We start from the raw sequence: 25,707 nt of genomic DNA, 5'->3' as shown, positions 1-25,707 counted from the left end.
TTGGAAGGCATCACCCTTTTGTATTGAATTTCATTGAAATAATTCTTCGGTGGCCCTGATTTGGCCATGGTTTTATGGGAGCAGCTAAAGACTGCTGCTTCTATTTCTGATGGCCACTGCTTCTTGGTTTGAAAATGTACGATTGCTTCGGAATGAGTGAGTGTTTGATTGTAAAGACTTTAAACTTTTGCAGTTCATTCGTATCTAGTCTCGAAAAAGGCCAATTTAGAAAATCTATTCCAAACTTACAGATTTCAAGGCCAAAGCCATTTTGGTTTTATGGAAGCAAAATAAGACTGGCTGCCGCCGTCGTCTGGTTACTAGCTGGGTGACTACGCTACTGCTCCTCCAGATGTGAATTGCTCTCAGTTAGAAAACTAATGATCGATTCGAAACGGAGCAGTGACAATTATTCGTTTTGACTGGCTGGAGCATCACAGAGGGTTGGTTTATGATTCCCTTCTTGATTCTCTACGAGAATTATGCGACATGGCGTCAGATGATGATGTGGTGCTGGTTTGTGGTAACTACAACCAGCCACACATCACGTGGGAAACGCAAAATGACGAGATTATTCACCTTGATCCAACTCTGGCATCCATTGCTAGTTCGGCTCTGGTCGATGGTATAAACCTGCTTAATCTTAAGCAGTCGAACTTTATTTCAAATCACCGGGATCGTATTTTAGATCTTGTTTTTTGCAGTCCGAATGTCGACACCACTGTTCGTACCGCGATATTGCCAATGGTGACGGTTGACGCCCATCATCCTCCATTGGTGATTGCGATACCAGTCTTACCGACAGTAGTTGATACAGTTGGAAGCGTAAGTGTCGCTGAACTTGATATCAATTACGCGAAAATTGACTGTACCGCACTCAGTACCTTCTTGAGCAACATTGATTGGAACAGCACTTTGGCGTTAGATGATATTGACGGAATGGCGTCTAGGTTCTGCAGTATATTACGTGATTGGATTGTTGAGAACACGCCTAGACGAAAACCACCTGTAACGCCGGCTTGGAGTACGCCACTTCTTAAAATATAAAGACGTGATAAGACTGCATGCCAACACAAGCTGCGTCAACACTGGACTACTGTAACGAAGCAAAACTTCCATCGTGCCAGCAATGCGTATCGTCAGTTGAATGCTGGACTGTATCGGTCATTCGTGCTGCCTGTCCAAACCAACTTAAAGCGAAACCCCAAAAGTTTTTTGGAATTTCGTCACCTCCAAAATAAAATCGACCAGCATCTCCTCAAAGGTTTTTCTTGGTGAGAGTGAATCGAGTGAATCGTACCTAACGCATGTGAACTATTTTCTAAATAGGATTAGGCAATCTTTAAAAAAAGATCGATCTTATCGAATCGATTTTCCAAACGGCGTTGGGATCGATCCACTGATTAAATCGGTACCTCAGAATCGATCTTTGTTGAATCGATCTTTGCCGAATCGATTTTTGAAAAATTAAAAACTTTTTCTCGATTTATCTGTTTATTCTATACCAGCTGACACGACGAACTTCGTCCCGCCCAAAATAGATTTTTTGATTTGAATACTTTCAAACATCCACGTATTCTTACTAAGTGAACGTTAGTGAGTCCAATCACTGAACTCTTCATTGATTGATTACCCTTTGACCCTTTACAATTTCCATTCACTTTAAATAGTCTAGTACTTCTACATAAAATTATTTTCAGACACAATTCTCGTTCAAGATTCTTCAAGCATTTAGAAATAACATGTTTCTCCGTTGCATGGAATACATGTTTGATACAGAGAATATTACAAAATAAAGACAGCTCAAATCGGACCATTCCTTCCTCGGGGTTAGGGCACACCAACACATTTGGCCTTCCATTTTTGTTTATATAGATAGAAGATATAGGAATGCGTTATTCCGTCTGAAAATCCTTTTCCAAAATCAATTTCGTTAGCGCCAACATCAAATGGACTAACAACGCTTAGCTAATTGTAGAACATATGGGAATACAATTTTCCGAATTTTCCGATTTTTCTCTCCGCTATATTGATCTACGGGAAGAGACGAATACAACGAAATATAGATGACTCAAATTGAACCATTCCTTTCTCGGGGTTTGCGCTTACCAACACATTTGGCCTTCCATTTTTATTTGTAGATATAAGATATGGAAATGCGTTATTTCGCCTGAAAATCAATTTCCACTTACGAACAAAGATCAATTTCGATAGCGCAAATATCGAATGGACTAACAACTGGATTATTGGATTGAATGGATTCGACACATACGATGAGTCTCGAAGTCTTGGCAGGAGTACCCCCGCTTACTCTTCGATTCACAGAATTATCCTACAGATTTCTCATCCGTTGCAAGATCATGAATCCATTGGTGATTGATAACTTCGAAAATCTACTACAACTGACTCCTCAGTCAAGTTTTATGTCTTTATACCATGAGTAGCTTACCCACGACGTGCACCCTTCACCAGGCATCTCCAACCAAGTTTGCTTCCCATACTTTTGCAATTCCTCTGTCAATTTTGATCTGTCCATGCGACAAAAAATCCATGGAATCCCAGATCATCTACGCTCCGATTCTATTCCGCCGATATTTTCGGCAGAATATGGGAAACTTAGATCTGATAAAATGTTCTTTACTGACGGTTCATTCATTAACGGGTCCACTGGCTTCGGCATCTTCAATGAAAATTCCAGTGCCTCTTTCAAACTCAAAGATCCTTGTTCCGTGTATGTCGCTAAACTGGGTGCGATATACTACGCACTAGGGATCATTGAAACATTGCCTATCGACCATTATTTTATTTTTTCAGACAGTCTCAGCTCAATAGAGGCAATCCGTTCAATGAAAGTTGATAAACGCTCATCTTATTTCCTAACAAGAATAAGACATCTATTGAGTGTGTTGGTCGAAAAATTATTCAAGATTACCTTAGCATGGGTTCCCTCTCATTGCTCGATTCCGGGGAATGAGAAAGCGGACTCGCTAGCTAAGGTGGGCGCTTCAGAAGGCTCACTTTTTGAAAGGCAATTTGCTTATAACGATTTTTTTCACATTCCTCGTCAGGACACACTCGTTAGTTGGCAGCGCATGTGGAGTGAAGATGAGTTCGGTCGCTGGTTACACACGATTATCCCTAAGGTTTCGACGAGTGCTTGGTTTAAGGGATTGAATGTAGGTCGTGATTTCATTCGCGTGATATCTCGGCTTATGTCCAATCACTACAACCTAAACGCGCATCTCTATCGCATTGGGCTCGCAGCAAACAATCTTTGTGATTGTGGCGATGGCTACCACGACATCGAGCATATTGTCTGGTTGTGTATCCGGTTCCATGCTGCTCGCTCTCAGCTCTCTAGAGCACTGAGAGCAAAAGGCAGACAATCGGATATCCCCGGCCGGGATATCTTAGGTAGCCGTGATCCTGATCTTCTGCTTCATCTATACCTGTTCCTCAGAAACGCCGATGTCAACGTTTAATGATGTTTCCTTCGTTGTGTCCCTGTTTCATATCCCTCCTATCCGATCTATAAACTTTTACTTAGTCGCGGCAATACATACACACACTCTTTACAGATACAAGAGCCAAAGGTTGTACCGCTCATGACAACTCTACACGAGCTGATGTTTGCGCCGGCTAGTGGCCATTCTATCCTGGATTCCTCGAGTCGAGAAGACGCACCACGCTAGATATGGGGTACAGACTAGGGGGCGTTGCTGATTAATGGTCAGCTGCATCCCAAAAGGAAGTATCCCGTGTCGGGCACAGGTACAGAGCATTGGAGACAGAAACATCACAATTACAAAAACACTTGTAATACTAACCTCGAGCCAACCGCGAGTAATCGGTTACATATTACTAACATAGTTATAAGGCAAACATTGTCGAAATATTGAACTCCCGGCCCCGTCAGGTTGACGCCATACGAGCCTTAATAAAAATATATATTTTGGATAAAAAAAACAACGCTTATTATGATGTAATTTTCGAACATGCGGGAATTCAATTTTACGAATTTTCTTACCTTCCTGCAGGATTTTCCCAAAATTTTCCGGTTTTTCTCTCCACTATATTGATCTGCAACCCACGTTCCCCAGGATCTGGTTGATCTGCGCACTTTTGTTGTCAGTCCGGTGATGGTCGAAGAAGCAATTAACAATCTAAAATGCTCCACTTCTACTGGTCCTGACGGAATTCCGGCACTAGTGTTTCGCCGTTGTGCTGCTAGTTTTGCAGTACCGCTATCGCAAATATTTACCGCTTCCCGAAAAATGGAGCGTTTCCAGTGGCCTGGAAACATTCATTTATGTTTCCCGTGCACAAGAAAGGAGACAACCACAATGTAACTAACTATCGTAGAATAACTAGCATATCTGCAGCTTCGAAAATTTTTGAGATGATCGTAGAGGATGCAATATTTTTCCACCTTAAGCACTACATATCACCAGCACAGCATGGTATTATGCCAGGGCGCTCTGTTACAACAAACTTGTTGGAATTTATTTTATTATTTACGTGCATTAACCAATTGGAGAGCAAAGTTCAGGTTGATACAGTGTACACTGACATAGAAGCCGCATTTGATTGTATCGACCATCAGATTCTTCTTGGAAAAATGCGTCGACTAGGTGCATTAGATCGTTTCGTTTCCGAAGCTTATTTTCAGCATACATCGCTCGACGTTAGCCACCAAGGCTTACCGTTAACTTGGATTTATACTAAGCATATCCCGAAAATTCACGGGTCCGTATTATCTGAAGGCGATATACTGTTCATTAGTGCGCCCAATCTTAGAAAACGCTTCTGTGGTGTGGATGCTCTATCAACTTTCGTGGATCTTACGTATTTAACGCATACAGATATTGAATGCATACAGATAACGCATACAGATTCGACACTCCCTGCGTTGTCCTCTGAATCTCTCGCCGTATCCTGATGGATGTCTCCTGCTTGGGTTGGATACTCTTGAACGGATACGCTCATCACCAAATTACTGAACGGTGAAATTGACGCGCCCTTGCTGCTTCCCGCATCAATATACGTGCGCCATCCGGGGTTCTGCGTTTAACAAGCCTTTTACAGCCCGCGACATACCATTCTAGTTTTCGTCTTCATGACCCTCTAACGGGAATGATTCGTGCTTTCTCGATAGTAGAAGATCTGTTCGAGTTTGGGGAATCAGCTTCCAGATTTCGTTAAGCATTGGACGCAGTCGTGTATTTTAATGTGATTGTATTTTAAAAATGCCATGACGTCGACAAATGCAGCCACACAGGAAATGAGGGAAACATATCAAAAGGTGGTTGACGAACTTAAGGTAGAGATAAAAACCAGTCTTATCTCTGAGTTAAAGCAGGAAATTCAAGGAGGTTCAACAAATTTTCCACAGCTGTGCTATCACCAACTCCACGTAATCTTCAATTTAAGGCACGATCGGAGTAGTGCTACTAGCGACTTTCAACGTGGCGGCGGAGTTTTGATTGCAGTAAAAGCCTTCTTGAGTTGTAGCTCAGTTACTCTGGAAGACTGCAGCAATCTCGAGCAAGCCGTCGTTTGCATAAAGCGGTCTACGTTTGCGGAATTTACCTCCGACCCAACTCGCAATCGTCGTTGTATTCTGCACACTCCGCAGCAATTCAACAGCTCCGCGAACGTATTGCGGACTCTGACAAGATCGTTGTAGTCGGTGATTACTATCTTCCTTGTCTAATATGGAAAAAGACGACGATATCAAAGGATTGTTGCCATCTAACGCATCTTCCGAACAAGAGTTTGTGCTGATCGAAACTACGATAGCTTCTGGTCTACACCAAATCAACAACTTTTTAAATTCGAATAGTCGGATACTCGTTCTTGCTTTCGTGGACGAATCAAGTGAAGCTGAATTGATTGAACCACCTTCAGCTCTCTTGAAACTCGATAACCACCACATGCCGTTCGTTCTTCGTATTGACGTTGATGACTTTTCTATGCAGTTTGGATAATACTGACAACTATGATTTTCGACGATGCGATTACACGGAGCGGAACACTGCCATTTCCGCTGTAAACTGGGACATGATTTTCCACGGCCATGATACGGACGAAACGGTATGATTATTTTATGACAAAGTGTATGAAATCCTGGATCAGTTTGTTTCGCGTAAAAGATGTAGACAGCACTCTTACAAGCATCCTTGGTGGACATCCGAGCTGCAGCATCTTCGCGATGTTGTACGAAAATCTAGAAAGCGCTTTTTCCGAGCAAGGACAGACGATAATCGCAATCATCTTCGTTCCATTGAAACTCTGTACAACGATTACCAGATTGCGTCGTTTCATAGCTACATTGCTCGCATGAAAATTACTGCGAAGTAAAATTACGTAAACGATGTAAACAATTCCCCGCTGAGATGACATTAGGGTATAAGACTGCTGATTCTCCGATCGGTATAGCCAATTTATTCGCTGATTTCTTCGAAAGTGTACATAGCACTAACTCACCAGCATTTTCGTCTGTCAGCATTACGGACTGTCATGCTTTTGATGTGAATCTATCACTTTTCAACATAACACAATTTGAAATTTGGACTCTGAAAAAACTCGACGCTTCCAAGGGACCCGGAACCGACAATCTTCCACCGTTGTTTCTGAGAGAATGTGCAGAGTCTTTAAAAAAAGCCGCTTTCAACGATTTTCAACAAATCTCTCCGTCACAGGGTTTTCCCGAAGCTATGGAAGACAGCTTCAATTTGCCCAATATACAAAGCAGACTCGAGGCATCTCGTGGAAAATTACCGTGGTATCTCCATTTTATGTTGCTTTGCTAAAGTGTTCAAGGAATTAGTCCACAACGTCATCTATTCAGCGTCTCAAACAACCATCTCCGAATTTCAAGACGGATTTGCGAAGAAGCGGTCAATCACAACACACCTTATGGCGTTCACTAGTTTCATTTCAACAGAAATCGAGAAAAAGCACCAGATAGACGCCATTTATTTCGATTTTTCCAAAGCGTTCGACAAAGTTCCTCACGACCTCGCCGTTACGAAACTTCGTCACCTGGATTTCCCTCTCTGGATCACCGAGTGGCAGCGTTCTTATCTGGCTAAGCGACAGGCGTACGTCAATATCAACCGGTCACATTCTCGTGCATTCCCCATCACATCTGGTGTGCCACAGGGCAGCGTTCTGGGGCCACTCATTTTCGTGAACGATTTGTGCTTTCGATTGAAGGCACGAAAACTGCTTTACACCGACGACCGGAAGATTTACCGATCTGTCGCTTCCCACCTCGACTGATGTGCACTTCAGGCGGATATTAACTATTATTATTTTGGAACTGAATGTAAAAAAAAGTAAGTCGATCGCATTCTCTCGCCGACAATCTCGAATCGAATTCGCATATCAAATCGGGCCTGTACCTCTGAAGTGTGTTGTTTCCATCCGCGATCTCGGTGTGATCATCGACAACAAACTGCGCTTCAACGAACACATCAACGTAACCACCGCCAAAGCGTTCTCAGCCCTAGGATTTGTTCGACGTAGCACCAGTAACTTCCAGGATATTTGCGCTATGAAGACACTATACTGCTCATTGGTTCGTAGTATCCCGGAGTATGCCGTAAGAGTGTGAGCTCCACTTCACGCTACCCAAACACTCCGAATGGAGAGAGTTCAACGCAGCTTCGTACGTTACGCCCTCCGCTCACTACCGTGGTCTGACCCAACGAACATGCCCGATTATCAAAGCCTCTGTAGACTCATCGCTCTCGCAACGCTTGCCTCCAGACGTTCGAATCTACAACGACTTTTTGTTTTCGATTAGATTTCGGGGAACATCGACTGTCCATCATTGTTGTCCAGTGTTTCGTTTTTTGCTCCTGCCCGTCAACTTCGTGACCGTGAGCTATTGTTTATTAGGCGACATAGAACCTTTTATGGCCTTAATAACCTGTTGGATGTTTGTTTTTGTTTTTTTAATAGTGTTTGTGCAGTGTTCGAAAAATAAAATTTGTTTAAAAATAGTATTAAGGCTTTATCAGTTTAAATTCAGTCTGTGGAATTGCTCTGTAACATTCGAGACGTTGCAAATAAATAATAAATTGGGTTTTTATGCTTATATTCATTGAAACATTTGTGCAATGAACAAATAAATTAAAAATAATAATAATAATAAAATAATAATGTTAATCAGCGATCGAGTTTCCACTTGCGGAAAATACGACCTCCACATGCTTCCAGAACGCACGGCAAATCCTAATAATGTAGCCTCTGGAAGTACGGTTCACCGTTTGTCCAAGGCTTACTGTATTCGGGTCGCGTTTATAACAGGCCTTGGCCTTCATGACGCTCCATACTGAGTAATACTGCGGGTTGCGGGGCTGCGGGGCTGGATGACAGTCACATATCGTTTACTCAGAATGGCAGATGTTCCTGCAATCGCTTCGGAGTGTGGTTCGAGGTAGAGATGGAGCCCCATCTTGTTGAAATACAACATTTGGCTCCAGACCGTACTGCTCTTTGATCCACGGAAGAAAATCCCGTTGCAGACCTCCATGTTTGTTGCCTTCTGAAATGAACACCGGGTTCATTTTTTTTGCCATCGGAAGCCACCAAACAAAACACCAGAACTCATTTTGATGCTCGTCGGTTACGTCTTTTACCGGGAGAGAACTAATATAGCGATCGGATCTGGAATTTGATACCAGAGAGTACGTCGAATTTGAGATCGACGGAAAACATGCTCTCGTCGGTGAACAAGATAACCGGATTTTTTCGCTTGAGGATAAAGGTTTAGCTATTGTATTCGCGTGTTCGAGATTCACCCCTCAATCTCCCTTCACGATCTCCCGTGCCGTAAAGTCGGCTATTGTTCTTAGCAATTTTCCCCATTGAACGCACTGGATTTGCCCGAATCTTCCTTTTCATGGCAGCGATAACCCTCGGAATCCGAGCTGACCTCGGACGATCTGTGACCACCTTCGCGGTTAGTTGTTTTTTCTTTTCTCGGTCTAAGACCCTTTTCACGGTCCACCAGGACATTGATTGAATTGTCTTATTTATTTATCACCGTCTCCGTCCTAGACGTACAGACTGAATAATGGTTAGTAATCTATACAATATTCTTTATCTCAATTCTAAATGTGCTTTTGGACATATCCAGGTCAAATTCGTCACTGATTTTATTAAACGCACGAAGAAACGAGTCGAACAGATTGTTGTAGCCGTGGTTGGTTCTATGACGGGGATGTGCCAACAGAGACGAACTCCGGAAACGTCCAGATGGAACATAGAACAAGATTTGTTCCAGATGTTCAGAACAGTCAATGTTGCCTCGTAGCAAGTCGAAGACGAATAAGCGAATAAGGTCTCCTAGTCGATCAGTCGGCAACGGTCGGAATATGGAGGAAGATCGATAGGATCATTCCATGGAAGTTGACGTAGTGCAAACCGTATGAACTTCCTCTGTATGCGTTCAATACTGATTATGTGCGATGTGTAGTATGGACACCAGACAGTAGCAGCATACTCCAGTATACTGCGCACCAAAGAACAGTAGATCGACTTCAATGCGTGTATACCGGTGAAATCGGAGGCGTGCCGGCGGATAAATCCAAGAGTAGCGAAAGCTTTAGCGGTCGTTATTCCTACGTGTTCGTTGAACCTGAGTTGGGCGTCAATGGTCACTCCTAAATATTCGTGATAAGCAATGTTGTAACGACGACTGAAGGATATGATCTTGCACTTCTTACTATTGACCTGCATGCCGTTTTCGCCATGTGCTTCATTTTGTTGATAACAGTAATATGCAGAACAGTGTCGAATGCCTTCGAGAAATCAATGTACACCGAATCTACTTGAAGCCTGAGCTCTATTTCACGAGATAGAGCGGTGACGTGACCGATGTTTCATGAAGCCATGTTGACTGTCGGAGATGATCAAAGATGACACGTTGTACAACACCTTGTGTACTAACTTTTCGAAGATCTTGCTCAAACAACTCAGTATTGATATTCCACGATAATTGATGACATAAACGCAGTTTCCGGATTTATGGATCGGAACAATACAGACACGTTTCCATGCAGCCGGGAATGATCGGTCGTGCAGAGAGCGGTTGAATATAAGAGCGATGGGCCCCGCCAAGGTGGAAGAGCAGTTCTTGAGAAGCAAGGGAGATATTCCATCTGCACTCGATGCTTTCTTGGTGTCAAGTTACTTAAATTCTTTATTCACATCTTCACATCTTCAGGAGAACTGAATCATATGATGGTATGTGAGCAAAGCAATTGCGACGACAAACAGGCGACACTTTGCTGAACACATTCGAGCATTCGAGCTTGCATCAGATTCCTCGTATTTCACATTGAATGGAATGCGGGTAGATGATCTCCGTGTCCTCACAAAGTCCCAGAAGAGTTGAGGGTTTAGTTTCATATTCGACTGTACCATAGAAATATAGTTTTCGTATGATAACAGAAGAAGTTCTCTATAACTTGTTTCCACTTCTCGAAGATTGTTGCGCTCTCTCTCAGATTTTGTTCGGAAGAATCTTTTGCGTGCTTTCCTGAGGGTGTTGCGTAGATGTCGCAGCTCAGGAGTCCACCATGGTTTGCCAATAACGGAGGCTCGTCTTTTCCGAGGTACGTGTTCAGTTAATATTTGATTCAACTTATCGTAGAAAGTCGAAAGTAATTCATCCGCAGTTCCATCGCTCATTATACCGTCCCAGTAAATGTTGGTGAGTGTGTCGTTCAATAGGTCGAAATCACAGGCTTGAAAATTGTACGACACATTTTCATTGCAGTCTTCAGGTGTGTCTGAGTCGTCCACGTTTTCTTCGAGCAATACAATAAAAGATGGATGGTGGATGTCATTTTACGAGATTTGCGCGTGGTACAAATCACGGATTCGCTGCCACTTCGTCATGATGCAACTGTCAAACTAGAGAAATCGGCTTTTTTCACTCGCGACCTATTATGATATGAATTATAGCTTACGTGCGCTGGTCATACGATCATAAATTCATTAAAATGCTCCACGATAACCTACTCGAGGAAGAAAGAATTGATAACGTTCGAATACGTACTCTCTGTTGTCCCCATTTCACGAGTTATGAGGTCAAAGATACTACAGTATCAGTATCGAGGCGTTTAGAAACTTGGGATTTATTATGCGGGTTTCAAAAATTTTTACAGACGTATATTGTCTCAAGTCTCTGTATTGCGCTCTAGTTCGGCCTATTCTTGAATACTACAGTATCGTTTGGAATCCGCACTATCCGAGAATCGAATCCGTTCAGAAAAGATTCATTCGATACGCACTTCGTCTGCTTCCGTGGCGCAATCTTCATCAGCTCCCTAGTTATGAAAACCGCTGCTTGCTGATTCATCTGGATTCACTGCTCTGCAGAAGAAGAACTAGCTAAGTCTTACTTATACGATGGTGCCTTATTTGCCACCATACCTTGTTTGTACGACATTACCACGCACACGGTAGTATTGATGTAATCAAATTGTATACTGTTGTTATATTTATCATGGCACAATTACAATTAGGTACAATTTAAGGAGAGCAAATTGGGTTAATCTTCTGTTTTGATAGCACATTTAGATACTGCTTGACGTTTTACAATTATTCAACTGTTTATCTAAAAAAAAATATCGTGATAGATGCGTTGAAACCTTTCTAATCAATAGATGCACATCGCAATTCTTTTGGCGTGAATCACGTACGATATTCTAACAGAGTAGAGTTCAAGTGGGTAGTTCAAAAATGCATTATGATAAAAAAAACAGTCCACTCTAAATCGAACAAGTGCATTTTTACATAACAGACGCATATAATTTTCGATAATTCCAAACGTGTAAACTGTATTTAACAGTATCTATCGTTATCGCACGGTTTTAGATTTCCCAATATGAAAACACTTTGCTCATTCATAGATATTCCAACCCACACCACCAAAAGAATCTATTTAGCAATTTTATGTTCATGGCTTAACAATTTCGTAACTGAAGGATGAAAATGACTTTTTTACTTATTCATTTCTCTTCAGTGAATTTCAATTTCGATTATGTGTACCCACTACGCATACTGAAACATCGATTCTTCTATTTCGTTTTCGTTCTGCTGTCGTTTCCTTCGAATTTGAAAGCAAAAGCTTTCACTTGACGATGAAGGTGCCTTTTCATTATCATTTGAATGGGCTTTATGTCGCTTTCAGTTTCACACGTGAAAGGACGATGACTGCTTTCAATTGAAAGTTTCATTCGATTTAATTTTTCCAAACTGGATTCTCGGACCGTCTTTCAAAAAAAAAAAGTGGAATTCAAAGAAGCATATGAGGGCATATTAATTTCACAACCAGCGCCGATACTGTACCTTCTTTCACATCGTCATTTCCGAACATTTCATTTAGTTTCAGTGAATACAGATCGAGCTCCAACGAAATTTTCATTCGAAATAAGACACTTTCATTCGATATAAAAATCTTTCATTTTCATCTGACAATTTTATAATTTCGCTTCGGCGTGAAGACGTAAAGCGAAACGAGACTGTATGAAGGTCAAGTGATATTCTCTTTGTTGAGCGGGAAGAGAGAGTGCATTATTTTCAGTCTGCACGAGTTTGCAGCACATTTAAAAGCGATAGGTTCATTATTGAGTGACGATGTGTAAATTGAAGTGAAATTGTATGGCTCTGGTTATGATGTCATATAGTTAAGTTTCCATTGGAATAGAGAAAAGAAACCTGTTGATATAAAAATCGCATATCAACTTAAAAATAATTAAATTAGAACTGTATTACGGTGCCGGATAATGAAATGAGACCTCATAAAATCCCAAAACCATAATAACCAAAATAATTACAATACACTACTATCACGCACGAAAAAAAACGAAAAGGTTCGCTATAAAAAATAACGTTATGCAAAGGAGGAAAAATAAAAGGCGTGCAAAATAAAGCAGAAAACCAGAAAACTCTTTGTTTGGAGATTCGACAAAGGTGGTGGTAGGCAACCGGATAGGAAACGCGACCCGGTGAAATCCAGAAGAGGAGCTAAATAAACATGTTTTTGCTGATGCAGGCTTCTCATCCCGACGCCGGTGCCGCGCTTTCACTTGGTTGGTGGTTTTTGTCGCATACGTGCAGCTGTATATAACAGTGACAAAAATAAATACTATTAATCCGCTTTTCTGCTTTATTAATGGCCACTCACATTTATTGTCGGTATCAACTACTAGATACGCAAATTGATTCAAGCTTCAATTGTTATGTAAAGTCTGGCATCTGAAAAATTTGTATTCATTTAATTGTTCCAGAGATGCGAATGAAATGAACATACGAACTTCTAGTTGACTGACCTTAACTCATCTCCACAATAATACATTTCTTCCGTTCATGTTTATTTGATGGTTTCCACCACGTTATAGAGTCAATCGAAAATTAAAATTGTGGAGAAACAGCATTTGTGGGAAGTTTGGTTGGGCCAACTAACGAGGGAAACTGAGCCATTGTTTGAACATGTTTCCTGAATTCCACAGAATAAGGAGTGAACATTTCAACGATGATGAATGGGAAGCAGGAAGCATGCAAGGCTCGTGTCAAAATCAACGATAGTTCGGGATAGATTTTCAATTTAGAATAAAACACACAAAAATTGCAAAAAGTTTAAGGAATTGTCTACCACTTACTTGTCGAGGCCAGTTCCATGCAATTGTTGGCCGCAATTACGCTTGAGCCATCGAAACAGAGGAAGGCGATGACCAATACTTTGAATTACATATTCGTTCAATAATTTATACAAACAAACCATTTAATTTCACTGAAGAAGTACAATGTTTATACCATTCTTCCAATCCATTATCGTTTATAAATTACCTGAAATTGAACAAGTGATTCAGGTTCAACAAATAAAAGGTACAAACGAACATAATTGTACGAACTCGAAGCGTTCGACGGACACAGGGAGAACAACACTATTTGCTCACGCACTTTTTTTTTGTTACCCGGTCTTCATTCTCGTTATTATTATCGGCTATTATGTTTACCAACGGACCCGTACATGCGAGACTTCCTGTCTAAGCAAAACACCACGACAGTCGTCGTTATGGTAATTTGCATAGCGCTTTTTGTCTCTCCGATTACGAGGAATAAGCGTGAAAAGAGTGTGGGTGCAAATCAACAGATCAAACAACAAGACATGGTTGTTTGCGTTTGTGTGAGTTAAAATATCACAGTAAAAAGGGGAAATTTGGTACCATAACACAAAATGTTTTGCTGTAGCGCGTGTTTTAAATGTGTTTGACAAAAGATTCACGACGGATGGATAAAATGACTCAAATTTAAAACGTAGTATTAATCGTAAAAAGTTCAAACAAGCAAAGTAATGCACTAAAGGGTAATTTTTGTAGCACATCCTCACGCATTCTTAAAATCCACTCAGCGTTTTTTATATCTGCTAATGGGAAGAGTGAGTTTATTGAGTGGAATAAATGCTTTCTTTAAATAGCAGAGAATGCTATGTGAGCGGCGCTACATTAAGATGCATAAAACGAAAATGTTCCGCTTGAAGCAACATACGGTAATTTCAGTGAAAAGTTCTTCATTTCGTGCTTCCAGTACGTTTATTTGTAAAATTAACTAATTCAGGGTTTCCTCTCGACCAAAAAGTAATTATAATAACGGCATCGTACTTCAGTTTGGCAATATTATGCGCATGCACGCTTTTGAACGCTGTGGGAATAGACCCTCATTTTTTTTCTCCACGACAACATATCAATACCACTCACCGTATTCTTGCAGGAATCTGATCGAAAAGAGGACGTTGAATTGCCACTTCCCGGCTTCCCACACTCGACAACCGGAGACTGCGGTTGGCTGTACACTAATGATCTCTCGTAGTCATACGGTGGTTCGGGAGTTGTTGGTGATCCAATGTACAGTTTTTGCTTAGCAAGCCGCAGTAATGAATCTTTGCCATCAGTCTTATAGTCGACATCGTTCACTTTCCCCGATTCGAGTACAATGCGTCCTCTGCGAACTTCAATATACCGCGGAGGTTGTATGGAATCCACTGAGAAGTCATCATGCTCGGCTTTGAGAAACTCGACATACCGTGGCGGAGGAATTATCTCATTTGATCCATCCCGGTCGACGTCATACTGATTGTCGGTTGATACAGATCTGTGAACAAAAGAAAAAAAAATATCATTAGGTGAAAAGTACTAAGCAAATTATACGAAATTATACCAAAAAAACAAATTCAATATTACAGGGCGGGCTCGATTATATAGTCTCCAATTTCTCTTCGTTGTATATAATCGAATCCTGTATATAGAATATTATCTTCCTAGCTTCCTATATTCTAGCGCATACTTTGCCACATACACAGTCCAGACCGAGATAGATAAAGATTGTCGTTTATGCTCGCCTTTTATTCTTAGAAAACACTTTGCAGCTTCGTTTCATAATGAGTTGCAATATTATCACGCATTTATACAACAGCACAAGTAGCTATATGGACAGCGTAGTCGTGTAAATATTTGACCTCATGTGCATTATACCATTCCAGGATGGATTTTGCATAGTGACAAGAGGCCAAATCTGGCCAAAACAACGCTGGAGAGTCGTGGCTTCTTATGAATGGAGGTAACCGCTTCTGAAGACATTCCTTTTCGTAGACATCTTTGTTGATAGTGCCGGCAGAGACGAAAGATTTGGATTTTCGGCCACAACTGCATATGGCCTGCCAAACCAAGTACTTTTTGGGGAATTTAGACTGCTTATTGGTCCGGAAACACTCGGCTACGGCATTCCTTCGCATTGCAGTATAAAAAGCGAGACCCGGAAGCTGTTTGAAGTCTTCGAGAACATAAGTTTCATCGTCCATTATGGTGCATGAACATTTTTGTAAAAACTGGGTGTAGAGCACATTAGCACGGCTTTTTGCAATGAAATTTTGCTTATCATCACGATTGGGCATCTTTTCACTTTGTACGCCTTCAGTCCATGCCTCTGATTCACTTTTTGTACATATGATTTTGATTTTCCTACCTTTCGAGCCACATTTCTAACTGAAAGGCTGGGTTGTTTCTCAATAATGACAACCACCTTTCGGTCCATCTGTCGGGAGCATACTTTTCGATTTGTTCCGCTTCCAACCTTCCGATCCACTGTTAAGCGCTTGTCAAACGATTTGCACACACTAAACACGGTACTCTTCGGCAGTTTCAGCTTTTTGGCAAGATCGCGTACCGACAGTGTTGGATTTTGCTGCCGTTCGCTCAAAATGCGTTTGCGTACTTCCACTTGATTCGACGCCATTTTACCAAACTGAAGAACAATGTAAACATGTTGGACATCGAAATAAAGAGGAAGGTTTCAGCTGTCATGTAAGTGAAATATTTCATAAACTACACTGAAAGAAAAGTGTCCGAAATTTAACGTGGACAGGCTTTACTAGTCGAATAAGGCGAACCGCCGTTCGAGATGGTGGGTGTGTAGAGGATGGTTCATGTACTGGTTAAGTGGGAAGAGTACTCTGCCAACCTATCGTTTGATACCCCTCTGGGGGTTAAGAATCAAGCCATAACTGGTACTATACTGCCTCATCCACTGCGCTTGAGTCGCTGTTCTTCTAGAGCAGCCATTCCAATCGAGTCGAAAATTTTCTAATTTTTTTCGATACATTATACATTACGGTTCCCTCACCCATAAATGATTTAAATTAATGAAAAAATGGAAGAATGCACATTTTCCTATCGTGTTACCGTGGCCAAATATGTATCAGCGAGGTACAATAACTTAATATCATTGCTAATCAGACGAGCGTAAATCGGCCACTCGAAATGCAAATACAGCTTTTATTCTACGGACAATGTGCAATATTGCAATCCGCATAAACAAGCCGTTCGTAATTTCAAATTACAGTATTCACAATTCATCAGTCATCTAGCTAGCGACCAGACGACAGCGAGTCTTTCGAAATTACCTCTCTCAAGACCAAGAGTTTAGTTTTGTTTTTCAAATTGGCCCTTTCCAAGGCTAGAAGCGAAGGAACTGACGACTTTTGAAGTCTCTATAATTCAAAACATCATCATCATCATTATTCAAATCATCTCGCTCCAGCTATCAGACGGCAGTCTTTTTCAATGCTGATGTCACACACACAGTGGTTTTGATTTTCGCCACAGAATGCATCTTCAAAATATGCCAGAAGGAAGCATAGTGTACAGCAGAATCAAAGCAGAAGCGAAATATTAGATTAAATGTACGTCGTCGGTTTTCATTCCGTGGAGATTGTCCGAATTGTTGATTTTATGCGTTATCAAATAGATAACCGTAGTGGGTGTGAAATATATAATCGCCTGGAGCCACACTGTGTGTAGTAGGTGAAGAATATGACGATGCATACTGAGTGCGTTACGTATATTGTTCCGGCGAGAACAAAAATGAATCATGAATCAACCATCTTCAGCTGCGTCTACAAAACAACGCAAACCCATCGGTTCTTTTCATGGCCATTAGAACTGTCAAGTAGAGAGTTATTTTAAAAATTTCGATGCATTGTAAAAATCTATTTTATTTTTATTTTCGTCTTAGCAGATCTTTTGTGAATTCAGGAGTGGGTTATGATTTATTGGTGTGATTCGGGTGTTCATTCGTCTCTAATCTTGAAAAATATCAATTTGAAAAATCAAACTAAATCGTAAATGACTTATTCGTATTTTTTCAATCGATCAATTTTCGTGAATTCCAAGATTGTTTCCGGGTTAAAAGTGACGAGGTATTTTTCAGCGTTGAGAGTTGTGTTATCTGAAACGAAGGAATCGGACAGATTCTGAATCAGTGAAGATGGTGCTATCGCATGAACCTCGGACAAGTAAAGAGCTTGGGATGCCGTTCCTCCTAGTATTACATAGAGGATAATCCTCAAGAAATTGAAGAGCAGCTGAGAGGTACCTAAAAAAACGACTCAATATTGGTTCTCGGGTCACACCGGGATCCTAGGGAACGAGGAAGCCAACCGACTCGTTGAAGAAGGGCGTAGGGGCTCCATTTCAAGCATGGGTATACCTGATAAGGACCATTCTCATCACTTGGGAAACTGAGTAGAATCGCGATAGGATTATGCAGATTCGAAAAATAAAATCATCGACCATCAAGTGGAAGAACAGAGTCAAAACGTATGAACAACCAATTTTCTCTTGTCTTCGTGTTGGACATACATGATTGACTCATGATGTAATACGACATCTAGGTCACCGTTTTCGAAGGTCCACAATTCGCATACATTCCGTTAGAATATGCCCAACTGTCAGGCGTGTGTCGCAATAGCGGTAAGAGAAAGTTACTCTAGATTTCCTTAAATAGGCTGATCTGATTCATTACATGTGATACTTTAATCAAGCTGTAAGGTTTGATGGTGGATACCCTGGTATCAGGTACCAGGATAATTAAAAAGAGGCACCTGCACACCTGAAATGACAACTTACAAGTATGCGCAACGCATAGTAACTTTAGATAGTAGGGTGTAGAGAAAGTAGAATGACTGTCTCTATAACAACAACAACAACCACATTTCGAATACTTTTTCAGTGGTGTCTTTCTTTTTCAGCTCCGTTTAGCATATCAATGATCAATGAGTTAGATATCTGATTCCGCATTTCAAATCCTTCGGTTCGCGAATCTTTCTTATGTCATTGGAACATAGTAGAGTTTGCTTTTATTGTGGAATTGAATATGCAAGTCTTGATAAAAACGAGCAAAGCTATGATTGAGGTTTGGTTAAAGATCAAGAGAGCAAATGTTGTTGTGTAAAGAAGACCCATGAGCTTTTTCTGAAGGATCAAGCAGACGACCGTAAGAACCTAAAATTCATTCAACGGGTCAAATGTTTGATTAATCTGGAGATTAGAACAGTTTTCCTGACAAATTTTGCAGTCAGATTACAGTGAACTCAGAAGATACTATGGGATGGCTTGACGGGGCAGCAAGTGTGTCATCTTGTGACTTGGCTGAACTGAAAGATTTACTGTTTAGTCCTTTCAAGCATGTCATATGAAACTTTTGAATAGCTTATGAAGCTTAGCAAGGAACCGGTCTCACAAAGAGTTGATTTCATATCTGTAGAAAAAGTTAGTTCAGTTTTTTTTTTGTAAACTGGTTATGTATTAATTAATTATCAACTCAACCAACTCAAACATATGTAGGGGAATGCGTGCACAGCTTCCGAAAATTGCTGCTCCTGCTGGTTAAATAATCAGCTTGCTTAATATTAACATTCTGTGCGATGCTTGGAGAGCAGTACATCCCGATTTGCAAAGCCTGCATGACGTAGATGCGAGAAACAAGTCTCCCGGAGGTCCCCGGAAACCACCACTCGGAATTCGCGAAACCGTGCCCATAGCGATATGAGATAGGTTGAATGATCAAGCCTTTTGTGGAGAGATGAATTCAGAGAGACCCCATAACTGGTAGCCGTCGCTTTCGCGACATGTTTTTTTAATTCTTTATTTGAGAGGTCTTTAGCCTCCTGGACTGGTTCACATTATCTTTCAAGGTTTGTTAGGGCTCACTACCGGAAAAACATGAAGGCACCAGACTCGGTTATGAGCCGTCTCTTTTTCCTCCACAGTAATTTCCACATGAAGCTTTTGACTAAACAATAATTTATTTTCTCATAGGTTTCATAGGTTTCAGCTAGCTAGCTTTACGTTTTTCAGCATTCGCTGATCAAAACATGAACAGCCCATAGGGCTACTGGCCTACTAGCTGGAAACTTAACGTTATCGTATCGCCTAAGCTAAGTGAACCGAATCCGTATTTCTCATTTACGGGCCTTGTTAACGTCTGTCCGACGGTTTGTCCGGCTTACTGATCCTAAGACTTTCCAAGGAAAAAAAATTGTTTTGTAGCTTCGTACAGCTGATCGTCCGATTTGGTTTCACACTGACATAGTTGAACACTGTGATGGCCAATGTGTCGATTTGGATGCCATTGGATGTCTTGCCACAGCCTCCGAAAATCATCCATCTAAGGCGAGTTTTGACTCAAATGGGTTCGTTCGTTCGATGGGAATCGTATTATTTCTTATTGACTGACTTTTGTGAAGCTTATTGTACAATCAGTTGATCCACTTTCGGTTGCAAGTGAAGACTCATCGTCTAGATTGTTAACAACAGGGAAGGTTCACCACGTCTCTCTCTGTCTTCTATCCACTGTTGAACTTTCGACGTAAAATACGTGTAAGACGTGTTGTCAAATCCTGGACGCCCAACTGAGATGAAGTTTCACAAGCTATACTTCTGGACCCTTATCTCAAAAATTACGGCTCAACTTGGATTTTGTATAATTTCATTTCCTTCTATTGTTGAACCGTATGTACCTAAAGTAAAAAAAACTTCGGCAAAACTTCACAAGTAGAGGGAAACGGTAGCATAAATACATCAAGTACTTTGAGCGTCAAAAAATGTGAGTTTTTCGATCGTGGTTTTAAGGTTTTTCCCGCTCATTAAACAAACTTTTCGTGTATTGTGCAGTAAAGTTCTGTTCGCCTACAGAAGAGGAACAATTTGATGTAGCGAAACTGTAAATTTGATTACAATAAATGAAATTAATTGCATTTTAGTTTTTGCATGTTGTGTGGGGTGACATGGACACGTTTTTGTGGGGTGAATTGGTCCTACAGATTTGAGGTTTTTGTTTGGTCTAATTGATTCCAGATGTCGCTGAATTACAAAAAGAGGATAGGCAGACAACGTTGGAAGAAGGAGGTGCTTGAAAGAGCAACGCAGGCCATCGAGAACGGATTTTCTTTGACCGAGCATCAAAAGTGTTTAAAAATGCTCGACCAACAGTGAAAAGATTCATGCAGAATTCGAGATGGGGTCAATCCAACTTTTCTGGTCTGGAATCTGGCCAAGACACCTGGTATCGATCCCAAAATATTGTTACTGATTGTAACATTATCCCAAAATACTTTACATAAACATAAGTATGTTTTTTTCGATGAAACACACACTGGACCAAATCACCCCACAGACGGTCCAAATCACCCCGCATCAAATTTTAATGTCCAAAAATCATCTCTTTTATTTTATGATATATTTGGTAGATTAAGTCTTTATATAATGATTAAACACTATTTATTGAGAGAAAACAAGTGTAGCTCAGTACACAATGTGACATTTTATATTTAGACCGTATTGGTTTAGAAATATTTGGCGAAGTGCTTAGGTGGTCCAAATTCCCCCTTTTCCCCTTTTCGTTTTACCCTCATTCCTAGTTCATTGTTCGCATTGTTCATATTTCATCTTATTAACAAAACAGAATAAGACTGACACTTCATTTAAGCAACTTTTCCGTCTCACCATGTGTATGTCGGAGCAGTGCATAAATCAGATGACATTTTAAGAGCATATTAGTGAGCGTGAAGTTGAAGTTGACTAAAAGAGAGAGCCAAGAAAAATTCAAAAACGTAATTTAGTTGAAGCGCTTAGACATCGAATAGAATGTACCACTTAATGGTGAAACATGGAGATGATTGATGTACGATGTTGTTGATATTGAAAAAAGAATGCTATGCTTTGTGCTCCATCATCCGTTTGGCCTATTGGCGTTAGCTATTATATAAACCGCTGGAAATCAACCATTTGGGTGATGGCATTAGAAGCTTTCTTCCTGTTCACTTTCTACTTTAGACGAGCGATGATGGCTTTTTTTTGTTATGCCTCGTGCAAATAGACACGATCAGTAGTGCCAATTTGAGGGCACTCGGTCAGATTTGCTACCGAGTGAATTAGTACATCTATAGTAAAATTTTGGTAAAATGAGTCCATGGAGCGTTAATACTGTTTTCATTGAACTGAAGTTCAAGTTAGAGGAATACAATAATCGAGAATTTGCGACAGTTACTTGGCTACTTGAGAAGAATACTTTTACATCAGATGTAGGTTGAAAAAAGTTGTATATGTTTTTGAACTGTATTTAGAAATGTTCGAGTTGAATCTGGTCTGTCAATCACACAGTTTCTGTCTTAGGTGTAATTTTAATAATGGAAAATGGTGCATTCTACTACGACTTTTGCGTGTTCATACATCATTCAATTCAATGCACTAACTACCAAGAGCAGTTTTAAATTAATTTGCATTCAATTATTGTTTGGGTTGGAAAATTTCTCATGAAAACAATGAGAAAATGTTAGAGTGCAGGTGTAGCAGAAAAACCTAATTATTTTTATCTCATTTTTGGAGGCAGACACGATGTGGCAAACGCCAAAAGCATTAATTTCTCTAGATTACAAGACTCTAATATTTAGACAGAACAGCGCAGTAACAATACCGCATTGCCAGTGCTGGAGTATGGTTCCGTAATTTCTTTCACGATACTTTTCTTGAACTGAAACTAGCATTATGCCAACGTATCGCGGTTGTGATTGTGAGTGGATGAGATAAAAATAGCTGCGGTGCATTCCGGCGCCAAAAAAGTTACTGCAACACAGATATACACTTTTTTCGCAAATAGCTCTCACATAGCGTCCTGTCCTAGTTTTGGCTAGCGGTGCCACCTTGTCTGGCTATACAATCATAGATTATGTTTTTATGTTCTGCTGGAGGAAAACACTGAAAAGGCTAGCTGCACTATTTGTGTGATGTGAAAATATATTTATTTGAACCATAACATTGAAATGTGTATCCTCGTGATGTGAAATACTGATCATAACCCACCATTCAGATTAATTCTCAATGAGTGTACGTTGTTCATAACAGCTGTTTATGCGGCATTCGTAGTTTCATAATTCTATCTGAGAACCACTATGAACTTTGAATACACCTATTTTTGTTATAAACTAGCATCTATATGCGAACAATATTGTTCTATCCCAAAAACATTGGGTTTAAAAAAACAATTGAAAATTTTTACTGTCGCAAAGTGCCTCTAATAAACGACTTTCACATATCGGTTACAAATTTTCTATGATTTATTTTTTCTTGGACAAAATTACGATATACACTTATAATGTCGTTTCTCTCTTATATGATATGAAATTATATGAAATTTTTAAAATTTTGTTGTGATTCACAGCTCGATATGCCGATCTAGCAAATGCGATTAGACAAACATAAAAAAATTGGCAAATACCGTTCTACTTTTATGAACTGTGTTCTAGCATAAGTCTCTTTTGTTCGTGTCACGTAAAAAATAAATTAATTTCATAACAATCCTGTGAGTCGAAACACGTCATCCCTCGTCAAATGTCGATTCGTTATGATGCAGCCAGATCCTCGATGGCAACGCAAAGATATTAAAAAAATACCCCTCATGTAGGTTTGCACGCAATTTAATACTCAGCCAAACGTACGTATCTCAATACTGTCAAAATCAGATAGACACATTAATTTTCAATTCCACCAGCAGCCAGCCGGGTGCGTGCACTCGCAAAATGTGTCGTCGAGAGCGTGAGTCCTCCTCGTGTGTGGGCGGGAATATCACCGCGGGATATCGAGTTGCGCTGGGTCGTGTCCCCTTTTATAATGGCCTGTGTCGCAAAGTTCGAGAATAATGTCCCTCCGTATGCCTTCACTTATTAAATTTGTATTCCACTGGTGCGAAGGGTTTTGCATTAAAATAGCTCCGCTCATCGGAGGTTCGAAGAATCGATAAATGACCGAATTAGCAACCCTTCTGGGATTAATTTCCGAAAACTTATTAGCCGAGATAGTTTAATGAATAACTTTTTGTTAGGATGAATGTTGGTCTCCTTGGTCGCTGAATAATTTGAATACCACATTTTTGGGAGTACGCTAGGGTTAACAAGAAAACTTTTTAACGGAAGGAGACTTTGTGATGAAGTTTGCTGTAAATTAAGTGCGAGATATTTTCACATATCAGTTTTGAAAATGTTTCAAGCGACTCTTGCTGCGAGGGAGTTGAATATGAAAAAAAATGTAAGGGGTTGTGTCTAGGACACAACTACGCAATTATATTATGTAATCCACTTGTTTACCACTTCGAATATTATTTTAAAATGCATCGAAATTTTTGTAATAGATTATGTTCTTCGTTACAAATAAATTTGACGAACGTCCTTTTACGTTTGATATGATGCCTAGGACTACCAAAATATTTGAACGGAAAAATTGTCAAACGATCATTGTATTTCACATTTCCCTCTGAAATTATTGCACATCTCAAGTTTACGTAATTCTCGAACCGCGAAAGTTCATTCACCTCTAGTATCTGAAATGGCGATTTTTCCAGGCTTCTCAGTTTGAAAGTACGTTTAAGGGAAACATCAACACCAAAAATAACCCCCGACATGCATGTATTTGCAAAGCGAATTCCCCCAGGCACATTAATTTTGAAGTCCGTGTTAGGGAAACACAGCCCGGTGGGAACAAAAATACCCCCGACTTGCATGTATATTTGCAAAGCGGATTTCCACAGGTACATCGATTTTGTAGTCTATGTTGGAGAAACCGTAAATCGAGCCAATCAAAACTTGGCAGTTAGGACGTTTAGGTAACGCTTAACATTTTACAGTTATTCAATTGTTCGTCTCATGAAAAATAATGATGATAGATGCGTAGAAATATTTCCTATCAATTGATGCAAACATCTTTCCGATCTGTTAATAAATGTTCGAGTTATGAACATTCGAAATACGGGTACGGGAAATAAGGGTTAGCACACAAATCGGCAAAACAAATGTATGGGGAAAAGGAAGTTCTTCCTGTTATCATGAAATTAAATCGTTTAGAGATTAGCGAATTGTAATGTATAGCATATCAAACAGATCTTAGAGAATTTCCGATTCGATTGGTATGCAAATCATGAGAATTAGTTCAAATTGAAAATAGTTGTTAACGATAACTCTATTTCATAAAAACGTGACCTGTTTTCTGATTTGGCTCCCTTCCTGAAAGACGTAGTTCTACGTTAAAACTACCTTTCAAATTTTCATTCATTATTATTCAAACTAACTTCCGGAAAGACGTTGACACTGTTAAAAACGCGTTGGATGAAGCAGAAAGCAGTATTACACCGCTAAGAATTCTATCCATGCCTTGCTCTGAATTGCAAGTTGCCGTAATCGACTGACAGACTACATTTTCGGATCGCTGTCCATAATGGTTCAAAAACGCGATTTCTGGACAGATTCCTAAGACATGTGTCGTGTCACATTCGGTTACAGATTGATGATGGGTCCCTACAGAGATTGTGGAAGCTGTAGACGTTGAATTCAAATGGAAAAAAGCACCAGTTTTGAGCAGCTCTCGTCTATGGTCCCGTTGTCCAGCGGACCATCAATAAAAAATACTCTTAAGTGAAAGCAACACTTACTCAACATCCAGGACTGAATTTTATTTAAACCAGATGACCCATAGAGCCCTAGTACTGCTAGACTGAGACAGTATTGGAGATTTTCTCAAAATGTAGCGAACCAGATCTGTTTTCAGTGGTAGTGCGACTATCTACCAACACTGACACGAAGAGAAATGGTTCACCGGAATAGAGAGAATTGAATATGACATCGCGATGGTCGTAAACATCAGATTTCCACATAATTCCTAGCTCAAATGACGTGTGATTGCCAACAAGGTAGCACCAGACAGACAAGTCAGGTGGGCTACAGTACAAACCGTTAGTGGAATATAGGTTATCCCTGAAATCTAAATAATTTAACTGTTGCGCGACAGCAAATAAAATATGTAA

General features: G+C 40.3%; 1 protein-coding gene across 4 annotated transcripts in view; it reads right to left on the bottom strand.

Annotated features, from left to right (window-relative positions):
* The window catches only part of LOC129765304 (uncharacterized), a 163,165-nt gene that overhangs the window by 58,778 nt on the left and 78,680 nt on the right, over positions 1–25,707 (bottom strand). For all 4 annotated transcript variants that reach the window (XM_055765467.1, XM_055765469.1, XM_055765468.1 and 1 more), the window contains one exon: positions 14,781–15,174. In XM_055765467.1, coding sequence (XP_055621442.1) covers positions 14,781–15,174 — 394 coding nt within the window. The remainder of the gene's footprint in view (positions 1–14,780; positions 15,175–25,707) is intronic.

This window comes from Toxorhynchites rutilus, chromosome 2 (assembly GCF_029784135.1).
Source record: "Toxorhynchites rutilus septentrionalis strain SRP chromosome 2, ASM2978413v1, whole genome shotgun sequence".
NCBI classification, from domain to species: Eukaryota; Metazoa; Arthropoda; class Insecta; order Diptera; family Culicidae; genus Toxorhynchites; species Toxorhynchites rutilus.
The sequence above is the reverse complement of the archived record's forward strand: the minus strand, read 5'-3'. Positions and strand labels throughout refer to the sequence as shown.